The sequence below is a fragment of the Crinia signifera genome, chromosome 3, assembly GCF_055691185.1.
Source record: "Crinia signifera chromosome 3, ASM5569118v1, whole genome shotgun sequence".
Classification (NCBI taxonomy): domain Eukaryota; kingdom Metazoa; phylum Chordata; class Amphibia; order Anura; family Myobatrachidae; genus Crinia; species Crinia signifera.
This window is the reverse complement of record NC_139219.1, coordinates 16,350,238-16,362,624: the sequence shown is the minus strand read 5'-3', so window position 1 is coordinate 16,362,624 and position 12,387 is coordinate 16,350,238. Positions and strand designations below refer to the sequence as shown.

Below are 12,387 nucleotides of genomic sequence, written 5' to 3'. Positions count from 1 at the left end.
TCGCATCGCATTAATTGTATGCCACTATATTGCATGCGATGCGATGCAATGAAAAAAACGGGCGCCTAGATATTACACAAGTACCTTAATGTTAATATCACTGTTGTACAGTAAGGACATGTTACTTCATTTCAGATTAAAACAGTCACTAGGGGGCAGTGTCAGTCACCAGTTGTATTTACTAAGGACCTCTGGAATATGCTGTCACCATTTCTCTGTCTACCCTCTCCAGCTATCGGCGCTGTCCCAAATGATCGCATCCCTCCGTTCCAGGCTCCAAGATGTCGGGAGACAGATAGAGGAAGCAGAGCAGGGTTTTACCGCTGTGAAGAAACAGTCAGATCTGAGGGACTTGCAGGAAATGTTTATTCAACAACAGCAAATTGAGGTAAAATGTAGTAATAAGGAGAGCCTCACGCAACGTCACTGTTATACGGGAGGGAGTAATGTTTAGCCAACAAAATGGCTGCCTCTGGTGCATTATGGGTGGGTGCATTTTATACAAGGGAAGAGGATGGACAGCAGCTTGTATATTACATCTGAGTAGCGGATATACTGTAGGACGGAGTTGAACGTACACTTGTTTGCATGGTGTATCCTATGTTCGTTTGAACTTGACATCAGCAAAGAAACAGCTGTTTTGAGGTGGATTATTTGCCCCAAGTATAAGGCACTGATGTGTAGTAAACCCGGAAGACGCGCAGATGCAGAGGCATTTAGTGCTACAACCTGGGGGACTATACTTCAGTGCACACTTTATTTGAGCTATATACAGTATGTCTGATTAACTTTCTCTCCATGAGGCCCATTATGTTCTCCTGTTGTATGGCGGTCAGTAATCTTGGAGCATATGCCCTGTATAACATCACAGCTGTACATACATCAGGAGCAGCATTTCCTCACGAATGTCATTTTTCTAGATGGACATGTTTGGAGCCGTCAGCGAAGAGCTGAGTAAGCTGGATGAGGGGAGGGGCAGATTGCAGGATCTGTGCCCGGCCAGGAGTGAGGCTGTGAGCAGGAGCATTGAGGAAATCCAGCAGGCTTGTTCCCATCTGCAGAGCCGCATCCAGGAGAACCAGGCCAGCTTACAGAGGACGGCCCGGCTCCGGGAGTTCTTCCTCAGCTACCTGGGCATGATGTAAGTTCTAAATAGGATGTGAGAATAGGATCTGCACAGGAGGAGGCTTTCCTCCACATACACATTGTGGGACATTTACATACTCTCCAACTGTACCTTTTTTTATGTCCCGTGCCGGCCAAAAAGGGCTTTGTACTGGGTTTTGGGGTCTCCAACTGTCTATTGAAAGTATAGGAATGCTGGCATGGCCACGCCCCCTTTACCCGTGGTCACGCCTCCTTTCACAGAAATGCATCATGGGGTTTATTTCTAAGCGTCAGGTTGTAGAACCTTGCGCTTCTGATTGCATTGTCCGATATTTGAAAGGGCAAAGCTTTATTTGCTGCACATTGCTAGTGAAAGCATTGCTCTTTAAAATCTCAGATATAAACATAAACATGATCAGAAGCCCTAGGTCTTACAATCTAACACTTCATAACTAAACCTCTTTATGTTGATTGTTAATAGACTGTAAATGTGCCACATCTCATCGCTATACCTCTAGTGACATCATTCAAATGTATCCCTGCAAGGCACATTTCATAGCCACACCCCTAGTGACATCATACAGATGTACCGCTACAGGTCACATCCCATAGCCACACCCCTAATGACATCATACAGCTGTATCGCTGCAGGTCACATCCCATAGCCACACCCCTAGTGACATTGTACATGTCTATCAGGACAGGTCACATTTCATAGCCACACCCCTAGTGACATCTAGCAACAGGTCACATCTCATAGCCACTCCCCTAATGACATCATACAGATGTATCGCTACAGGTCACATCCCATAGCCACACCCCTAGTGACATTGCACATGTCTATCAGGACAGGTCACATTTCATAGCCACACCCCTAGTGACATCATACAGATGTATCACTGCATTCCAAGTGACATCACAGGGGTGCATCACTACAGGTCACATCTCATAACCACACCCTTAGTGACATCATACAGATGTATCGCTGCCGGTCGCATTTTGTAGTCACACCCCTAGTGACATCAAACCGGTGTATCGCTACAGATCACATCTCATAACCACACCCCTAGTGACATTATACACGTGGGAAGCTACATTTCACATTTCATAGCCGCACTCCTAGTGACATCACACGGGTGCATCACTACAGGTCTCGTGTCATAACCACACCCTTAGTGACATCATATAGCTATATTGTGATATGTGAGGTCTAAGCCACACTGCATAGTTGCCTAATTTTAGAAAGCATATCGGGAAGATTGTGAAAGCAACACCTATGAGTGCGTTGCTGAATAGGGTGTGTACTGTTCCAGCTGTAAATGAACCCCAGTTCAGTTCTTTGGGCACATAGACAATCACATAGAGCCCGATTCAGACCCAATAACTGAGCTGCATCGATCAGTTAGCCGCCCCGCCAAAGTGTAATCCTGCCTATGTGCACAGCTGCGAATGCAGCCGTGCAAAGAGATGGAAATCCACTCATAATCACTCAACATTGATCCAAGACTTAATCGGTGCTGCAGTGGCCGTGGGGAGATCAGGTCCGCTGCTGACATCATCGGTTTTTCGTCGACACTCCCAGAAAATCAAATGCCCGCCACTGTGCACAGTGTACTAAGCTCATGCACGGTCCTCCAATAATCATCAGGGATGTGAATTTGCAGCCCTTTGTGCGGGTCTGAATTGGGCCCATAGCCATCAGTGTTCTGTTGAAAGAAGACCATTTTTTTGTAGCCCAAAATCTCCTCCATTTTGGGTGAAGTTTTATTACTGTGTCTCCCATTCTCATGCGTATGCCTTTCCTGTCACTACAGATCCTGGACAGAAGACATGAGGTCTCAGGTCCTGTTAGAAAGTCCAGGAGACAGACTTGTTCCCGGTCGAAGAGAGGACCTGGAGAAGTGCATTGAGGAGAAGCTGAAAGAGTTTGAAGGGCTCGCGGGTATTGGGTGGAAGCTGATAGGAGAAGATCATCGTCTTGCTCAAATGGTGAGACGGGAGGTCTCTGCATCACACCAGAGACACCAGCATGGAATTGAGCTAGACCACGGAACACTGAGTCGCTGTTCCAGTTGGGTGCATGCCCTGTTTTTAGCCCGGAATAGGCATTTTTCGAACTGCAAAATGTTCATGTTGGTGTAAGTTTTGTAATTGTTTTGTTGATAAAATGATCCCTCGTTGTCCCCAGATCAGGGAGCGTCTGGAAGAATTACAGGGGATGCTGAGCTGGGTGCTGATGCGGTGGCGATGTCAGAACAAACAAAGGGGAAGCAAAGCTCAAAGGCTAAAGACAACGGAGGTTCTAGAAGCCACCAAGTTGCAGACGGTTAGTGGCCAGTAGGAGGACCATACAGGATAGCCCGATGACAGGGTCACGCCCCAGCAGAACCTGAGATGTAGCATCCAGCAGACGGTTAGTGGCCAGTAGGAGGACCATACAGGATAGCCCGATGACAGGGTCACGCCCCAGCAGAACCTGAGATGTAGCATCCAGTTCTCCCCTCATTTATTTTGTCCATATTATCCCAGATTGGAAATGTTGAAGGTTCCACCAACAGAGTCACAAGGCCTAATGTTCATGGAAGGAGACATAAACACCTCATGTATTATCTGTACACAATGATACATACACCCCGAGGGGTACATTTACTAAAAATAGAAAGAGATGATGTTGTCATTAACAACCAATCAGATTTTGTCTATCATTTTCTAGGATGTAATAGAGAAATAATAGACAGAAGCTGATTGGTTGCTATGGGCAACATTATCTATTTTTTTCCTTTTTAGAAGTTTTAGTAAATGTACAGTACGCCTTAATATGTCTCATGTAGACACAGAGAAGGTAGGTCGGCGGGGGGTGCCGCGAATCGCGCGCGGGGGGTGGCGCAGGGGGATCACGCGAATCGCGGGGGTGGCGCGAATGGCGGGAGGAGGGGGCCCCGCAAATCGCGGGCGGGGGGGTTGTGGGGGTCCGGGGTGGGGTGCTGGCAGAAGGGGGGGGTGCGGGCAGACCTGCCGCTCACCTGGTGGCTGTGAAGTGATGGTGGATGGTGGGCGTGTACTGTAGCCCTGGCTGGGTGGGGGGGAGGTGACGTCAAGGGGGTGGTGGTGTGAACACTGGTCTTTTCCCTAGGGGGAGGGGGGGGGGGCGGGTTTGTGTATCCTGCTGGACGGGAACGTTATACACATAGAACACTGGTCTTTTCCCTAGGGGGGCGGGAACGTTATATACACAGGGGATGAGTGACAGATCTGGCTAAATATATAAGAGATACATATATACACACACACACACACACACACACAGTATATGCTCATCTGCTTTGTACAGTGAGTCAGTGAGGATAGTCTACTCTCTAGAACAATCTAGAACCGCCCGGGCTGTTGGACAGCGACAATAGGAACCGGTTGAGCAGAGTCTTACCTGTATATTTCCGCAGGATGAACTGCACCACACAGACCGGTCCATCACAGCAGAAGCCACTCATTGCCCGAAGAATGAGGACATCACGCACATGTCTTCCCTTCCCAAGGGGCCGCCACTCCGCAGGTACAGGAAGAAGGCGCTTAGTCCCATGCTGTTCCAACACCCACACTGCAAGCTCTCCGACAGCCTGGATATGGAGACAGAGGATGGGGCTGAGCTGCAAGAAGACAGTCCAAGGAAGCGCGTGGATGGGCCCTTGTGGCTGGAGCCCAAAGTACTCCCAACGGGACCAGAGACCCCAGAACCGGAGGAGGAGCCACCTATGGTAAGAATATGCCGCTAGGTCAGTGGGAATACTGACGATAGCTGTAGAATATCATTAGACCGTACTGTAGGAAATGGTCCAAAAATGACCCCAAAGAACCATCAAAGATCTGCAGAGCCCAGTGTTCCGTTATACGTGTATAATGTCCGATGCATCGCTGTGGGTACTGTATTCCTCTTTAAGCATCTCCACCTATTGCTCTGTTCTCCCTAGTAGCCACCTTGCTTTCTGCGTATCTGCCCGGTGTCTCACTATATTATGTACTACATGATCAGGTTCGGTGTCCGGTTCTGTAAGTTACCGGTGGCAGCCGGTTGACCTCTCGTCCTCTTGTCCCATCTCTGCACTGTAGTCACTGTATCTATATCTTTTCTCTTTCTTCCTTCGGCTTGTCCAGCTCTCTCCCTCTAAATCATTCTGGAAGCGTTGTCAGGGAATCTTAGACGGAACTATCCGTAGCTTAAAGAAAAAGAAAAGAGTTTCCCTGCCTGTTTCGGACGAGGTAACCGCCCTGCTAGAGGGCACTGTGTGCTGTGGTATTGCAGATGGTGTGGTTTGGTTTGTCCATTAATCTGGTAGGCCGGTCCCTCCTAACCTCTGGGGGGGATATAACATCACCATGTTAACCATACATTTAGATGGGAGTTCTATTGAAGATGGGATGTTGCCGTTAGCAACCTAACAGAGTCTATCTATTATCTTTAAGAATGTTCTAAATTAGATCAATAAATAATATTATTATTATTAATAATAATAATAATAAATAAAATAAGTAGAATGTGGTTGGTTGCTATAGGCAACATCCCATCTGCATTAGATCTCCCATCTTAGTTCATTTACCCCTGAGTTGGAAGCAAAGCAAAAAAAAAAAAAGCAAGTGACGTTGCATCTGGACCAAACCATGTTGCACTGCGAGGGGTTTATATACAATTATTATTGTTGTGTACAGGGTAAAATATCGGCTCCTCTAGTTTTACAACACAATGTAGATCTGTGCTTAGACACTTATGTGGCATAATATGTAATAGGCATTATGGCATGTTTGCTAATGTGTAATTGGCATTACAGTGTGTGTAATATAACGTGTAATGGGCTTTATGGTGTGCGGCATAATGTGCAATGGGCATTACAGCATGTGGCATAATATGTAATGGGCATTGCAATGTTTGGTATAATGTGTAAAAGGCATTACGGAGTGTGGCATAAAGTTTAATGGACATTACTGAACGTGGACTAATGTGTAATGAGCATTACGGAGTGTGGCATAATGTGTAATGGACATTACGGTGTAAATTTTTGATGCACACCCTGTCCCTGTTTCTACAGTGTGTACATGGTGTGTGTGTAGTGGGGGGGGGCAACTCATTCTGAAGCCCATATACATAAATAAGTCTGTTAGTTTGTATTGATGCCCTGTAGACGGTGATAGACACGTTCAGTAGGCAGTGATAGACACGCCCATTAGGCAGTGATAGACATGCCCCTCCAATGGTGCACCCCCTAATAAAATGGGCTGCGCACGCCTATGACTGCTGTTGCATGCTTGCCTACCCTCCCGGGAAGGTGGGCAAGTCTCCCGCATGCCCCCAAGAGCCCCGCTCCCCCCTGGAGCCGCTGGGAAAAAATGCCGAAATTTGCGGGTCCGTTGGAGGGGGTGGGACTACAATGATGCAAATCGTGTCATTTCGCATCATTTTAGCCTCGCTCCCTACTCGCGGACCCGCGAATCGTGGTGTTTGCATGGATTGGGGGCGAGGCTTTGAGTTATCGGCCTTGTCCCCGCCCCCCCGGACCAGGAGATTATTGGCCTTGTCCCCGCCCCCCGGACCAGGAGATCCGGCTGTCCTCAGGGGCGGGGACAAGGCCGATAACTCAAAGCCCCGCCCCCAATCCATGCAAACACCACAATTTTTAAAAAGTCGGCAAGTATGTGCTGTTGTCCCTGTGCTTTAGATTGCATAATCATAGGTTCCCTGCCTCCTGTACCTCTTTCTCTGCCTGCTGGTATAACGCCAGTGTGATCAGCAATCTACTGCGCCCAGGAACCAGTTATCGGTGCTCCGGGAAGATGTGCCGGTCATCGGATTTCTGTGTTTCTGCTGTCACCTCCTGTGCAGTAAAGTGATGCTGCAAAGTGGCAGTTTGCTTTACAGCACCGGGGGTCACTACACTAACACATGATACGATGACCTCACCGGATGTCCTTACCGATCCCTGGGCCCAAGGGGGGTTGTGGTGGTACTTGGCTAAGGCAGTGCAGACATACACTAAGGGTACTTTTCATGAAAAATTTATTTTTCCGGTAACCGGATTTGCAATGACAGAGCTTTCTCACCAGCTCTGTCCCTGCATGCAATAATCGATGCACATCGGCGCTGTTTTCGATTATCGCATTGTGGACTTGGGTGAATTTATCACATTGCCGCCACATCCGCTGATTGTGATAAATATGCCCCATAGCTTGGAATGTGTGGTGTAATGTGCAGAATTGCCTGGTGTGTGAAATCTCTGTATTGGTACCCACCCCCTAACCTAGAACCACCCACGAGGAGCCCTTTGCTATGTTTCATTGGACGCTTACTGATGCCTCTGGTCTGTCTATCTGCGCCTGTATTTAACCCTTCAAAACGCAACAGATCCATGTGTGTACTACAAAGGACACTTCTACTGATTGTCGCAGTTTATTTTTATTGCAAACTCCTCATTCATAATATATATATATATATATATATATATATATATATATATATATATGTCATTCATCCATTGCACTCTCCTAGAATATCCGGGGTGCATGGGAACACTTTGTTTAACGCTTTGAGTGCCAACATCTCTGTGATGGATGGTTAAAATATCCAATAAAGATACCAGCATCGCTCACATTTCTTATATAAATTCAAATAAAAAATATTGTGTAAAAAAAAAAAAAAAAAAGATATTTCCTATATAAGGTAAACATAATCCTTATATTCACTTGGCACTCAAAGGGTTAAACAGAAATTATTGGGAACTCCGCACTTTCCAAACAGATGTGACCCCCATAGGCCTAGCCTCAGTACGTCACATGGCGCGCAGGGCCCGGTGCGATTGAGCCGGTCCGAGTGCTGTACCACAGCGACTTTTCCATTTTACTCGCTGTATAATACAGATGCTGGGCTGGGACTTTATCCCCACAGGAATTAGTTTTACACATGTACAAATAGGGAAATGTAATTCCAGGGAAAGGGTATGAATTGCGTTTTCCGCTGCGTTTAAATACCAGCAATGGCACCGCATCATTTCCCACCCAAATGGAAGATTTGCTCAAAAGTGGCTTCAGCGATGCCAGACTGCATAAAGCCACATCTTTAGTGTGCATGCTATATACCAGGACAGGCCAACCTGTGACCCTCCAGATGTTGTGAAACTACAAATCCCAGCATGCCGTGCCATAGTTTTAACACTCCCTTATAGCAAAACTGTGGCAAGGCATGATGGGATTTGTAGTTTCACAACATCTGGAGAGCCAGGCCTGCTATACGGTCAGAGAAGGTTAGTTCCAAATATTGTAGTGACCAACTGCACCCAACTCCCCAATCTGGTTAGTCACATACAGGAGATACAGTTAGATACACATACAAAATGAAAGTACTAATTATGTTAAAATAAATACACATTTATTTTGGACTTCCTCTTTAAAGGGTCAGTTGTGAATCTAGTTTCCCTGCCGAGACCAATTACAAAATATCAAATATTTAATGTAAAGAGATTGCAGCTGCCGCATTAATATTGGTAATGAAGAGTAAAGTAACAGGAACATACAGGAGAAAACTGTCTGCCCAGGACACAGGGAAGCCCTGCACATGAGTAATTCAGCAGTTGGGTTCTGTCATCACTATTACTGTAGTATCACCAGAGGCTATGTGTAGGGTTATGGAGAGCAGGAAGTGTCAACTCCTAATGATGGGTGCCTGAGGACAACGAACTCACATCTGATTAGGTGCAATATTTACTAAACACTTCCTCATTAGATCTATCACTTTATCTAACTCAAGTGTGTCTCACCCAGCACTTTCCCTTACCCAGGTGTGTCTCACCCATCACTTTCCCCTCCCCAGGTGTGTCTCACCCATCACTTTCCCTTACCCGGATGTGTTTCACCCATCACTTTCCCTTCCCCAGGTGTGTCTCACCCATCACTTTCCTTTCCCCAGGTGTGTCTCACCCATCCCTTTCCCTTCCCCAGGTGTGTCTCACCCATCCCTTTCCCTTCCCCAGGTGTGTCTCACACATCACTTTCCCTTCCCCAGGTGTGTCTCACCCATCACTTTCCCTTACCCAGCTATGTCTCACCCATCACTTTCCCTACCCAGCTATGTCTCACCCATCACTTTCCCTTACCCAGGTGTGTCTCACCCATCACTTTCCCTTCCCCAGGTGTGCCTCACCCATCACTTTCCATTACCCAGGTGTGCCTCATCCGTCACTTTCCCTTCCCCAGGTGTGTCTCACCCGTCACTTTCCCTTCCCCAGGTGTGTCTCACCCATCACTTTCCCTTCCCAGCTATGTCTCACCCATCACTTTCCCTTACCCAGCTATGTCTCACCCATCACTTTCCCTACCCAGCTATGTCTCACCCATCACTTTCCCTACCCAGCTATGTCTCACCCATCACTTTCCCTTACCCAGGTGTGTCTCACCCATCACTTTCCCTTACCCAGGTGTGTCTCACCCATCACTTTCCCTTCCCCAGGTGTGCCTCACCCATCACTTTCCATTACCCAGGTGTGCCTCATCCATCACTTTCCCTTCCCCAGGTGTGTCTCACCCATCACTTTCCCTTACCCAGGTGTGTCTCAACCATCACTTTCCCTACCCAGCTATGTCTCACCCATCACTTTCCCTTACCCAGCTATGTCTCACCCATCACTTTCCCTACCCAGCTATGTCTCACCCATCACTTTCCCTACCCAGCTATGTCTCACCCATCACTTTCCCTTACCCAGGTGTGTCTCACCCATCACTTTCCCTTCCCCAGGTGTGCCTCACCCATCACTTTCCATTACCCAGGTGTGCCTCATCCATCACTTTCCCTTCCCCAGGTGTGTCTCACCCATCACTTTCCCTTCCCCAGGTGTGTCTCACCCATCACTTTCCCTTCCCCAGGTGTGTCTCACCCGTCACTTTCCCTACCCAGGTGTGTCTCACCCATCACTTTCCCTTACCCAGGTGTGTCTCACCCATCACTTTCCCTTACTCAGGTGTGTCTCACCCATCACTTTCCTTTACCCAGGTGTGTCTCAACCATCACTTTCCCTTCCCCAGGTGTGTCTCACCCATCACTTTTCCTTACCCAGGTGTGTCTCACCCATCACTTTCCCTTACCAAGGTGTGTCTCACCCATCACTTTCCCTTACCCAGGTGTGTCTCATCTATCACTTTCCCTTCCCCAGGTGTGTCTCACCCATCACTTTCCCTTCCCCAGGTGTGTCTCCCCCATCACTTTCCCTTCCCCAGGTGTGTCTCATCCATCACTTTCCCTACCCAGGTGTGTCTCACCCATCACTTTCCCTTCCTCAGGTGTGCCTTACCCATCACTTTCCCTTACCCAGGAGTGTCTCATCCATCACTTTCCCTTCCCCGGGTGTGTCTCACCCATCACTTTCCATACCCAGCTGTGTCTCACCCATCACTTTCCTTTACCCAGGTGTGTCTCACCCATCACTTACCCTTACCCAGGTGTGTCTCACCCATCACTTTCCGTTACCCAGGTGTGTCTCACCCATCACTTTCCCTACCCAGGTGTGTCTCACCCATCACTTTCCGTTACCCAGGTGTGTCTCACCCATCACTTTCCGTTACCCAGGTGTGTCTCACCCATCACTTTCCCTACCCAGGTGTGTCTCACCCATCACTTTACGTTACCCAGGTGTGTCTCACCCATCACTTTCCCTTACCCAGGTGTGTCTCACCCATCACTTTCCGTTACCCAGGTGTGTCTCACCCATCACTTTCCCTTACCCAGGTGTGTCTCACCCATCACTTTCCCTACCCAGGTGTGTCTCACCCATCACTTTCCATTACCCAGGTGTGTCTCACCCATCACTTTCCCTTCCCCAGGTGTGCCTCACCCATCACTTTCCGTTACCCAGGTGTGTCTCACCCATCACTTTCCCTACCCAGGTGTGTCTCACCCATCACTTTCCCTTACCCAGGTGTGCCTCACCCATCACTTTCCCTACCCAGGTGTGTCTCACCCATCACTTTCCCTTACCCAGGTGTGCCTCACCCATCACTTTCCCTACCCAGGTGTGTCTCACCCATCACTTTCCCTTACCCAGGTGTGTCTCACCCATCACTTTCCCTTACCCAGGTGTGTCTCACCCATCACTTTCCCTTATCCAGGTGTGTCTCACCCATCACTTTCCCTTCCCCAGGTGTGTCTCACCCGTCACTTTCCCTACCCAGGTGTGCCTCACCCATCACTTTCCCTTCCCCAGGTGTGTCTCACCCGTCACTTTCCCTACCCAGGTGTGCCTCACCCATCACTTTCCCTTCCCCAGGTGTGTCTCACCCGTCACTTTCCCTTACCCAATTGTCTCTCATATATCATTTTCTTAGAACGGTTTATCCTGCTCATTTCAGGTGTCTCACAAATCATGTTTTTGTGTGTGTGTGTGTGTGTGTGTGTGTGTGTGTGTGTGTAACAGTCTCTCTCTCTCCTACTTGTGTCTCACTCATCTCTTTGTTTCTTACCCAGGTCTTTCTCACCCATCACCTTCTCTCACGCTTTGGCATATTGCACTCCTAACTTTTTTGCAGGTGTGTTTCATGTCTCATCTGTCTATTACTTAGGTTTAGCTAACGCGGGATACTGCCATTTGTTCTACAGCATGTTGGTCGACAAACATTCGGTTGACGCCATTAGGTCGACATGGGTCAAGGTTAACATGGGTCAAGGTTGACATGGGTTTAGGTCGAAATGTGTTTAGGTCGACACAAGCATTAGGTTGACAGTCAAAAGGTCAACATGGGGTTTTTCACTGTTTTTTAGCCGACATGTGCCGACAGGCGGTATTTCATGCCGTACCATCCACTAGGGCATGGTGGGAGAATAAAATAGTGTGCCGATCATCAGTTCTAGCGATACCGTTAGCTACCTTGTTTCCGCTAAAAAAGGAACACGATCGTTCTAATGTGTACACAGAATATGAGCAGGGCAGTAGAGAGCCTGGCTGGGTCCAAGTACTTTTCAGGGGGTGTGGTCTAATTGTGGGAGGTGTGGTCATGTACATTTAGATTAAAATACAGAAAAAAAATATCACTTTAAGCACCTCCCTGGTCACACTGCACCCCAGCACTCAGAAGCATATGCTGCAGTCTCTGCTGCAAGGTACTAGAGGGGAACTGGGCCCGGGTAATTAGTACCCCCCACCCTTCTATCGACACAACTGAATATGGGCATTAAGTCCGGAAAGAATGTGTGTCGTTCCATTGTGTACCCAGCTAAACATGTATTTCCCTCATGACTTTCTCTCATGTTTGGAT

General features: G+C 48.0%; 1 protein-coding gene across 4 annotated transcripts in view; it reads left to right on the top strand.

Annotated features, from left to right (window-relative positions):
• The window catches only part of LOC146063214 (uncharacterized), a 95,974-nt gene that overhangs the window by 62,591 nt on the left and 20,996 nt on the right, over positions 1-12,387 (top strand). For all 4 annotated transcript variants that reach the window (XM_083175395.1, XM_083175394.1, XM_083175396.1 and 1 more), the window contains 5 exons: positions 233-388; positions 921-1,141; positions 2,922-3,096; positions 3,296-3,433; positions 4,548-4,859. In XM_083175395.1, coding sequence (XP_083031521.1) covers positions 233-388; positions 921-1,141; positions 2,922-3,096; positions 3,296-3,433; positions 4,548-4,859 — 1,002 coding nt within the window. The remainder of the gene's footprint in view (positions 1-232; positions 389-920; positions 1,142-2,921; positions 3,097-3,295; positions 3,434-4,547; positions 4,860-12,387) is intronic.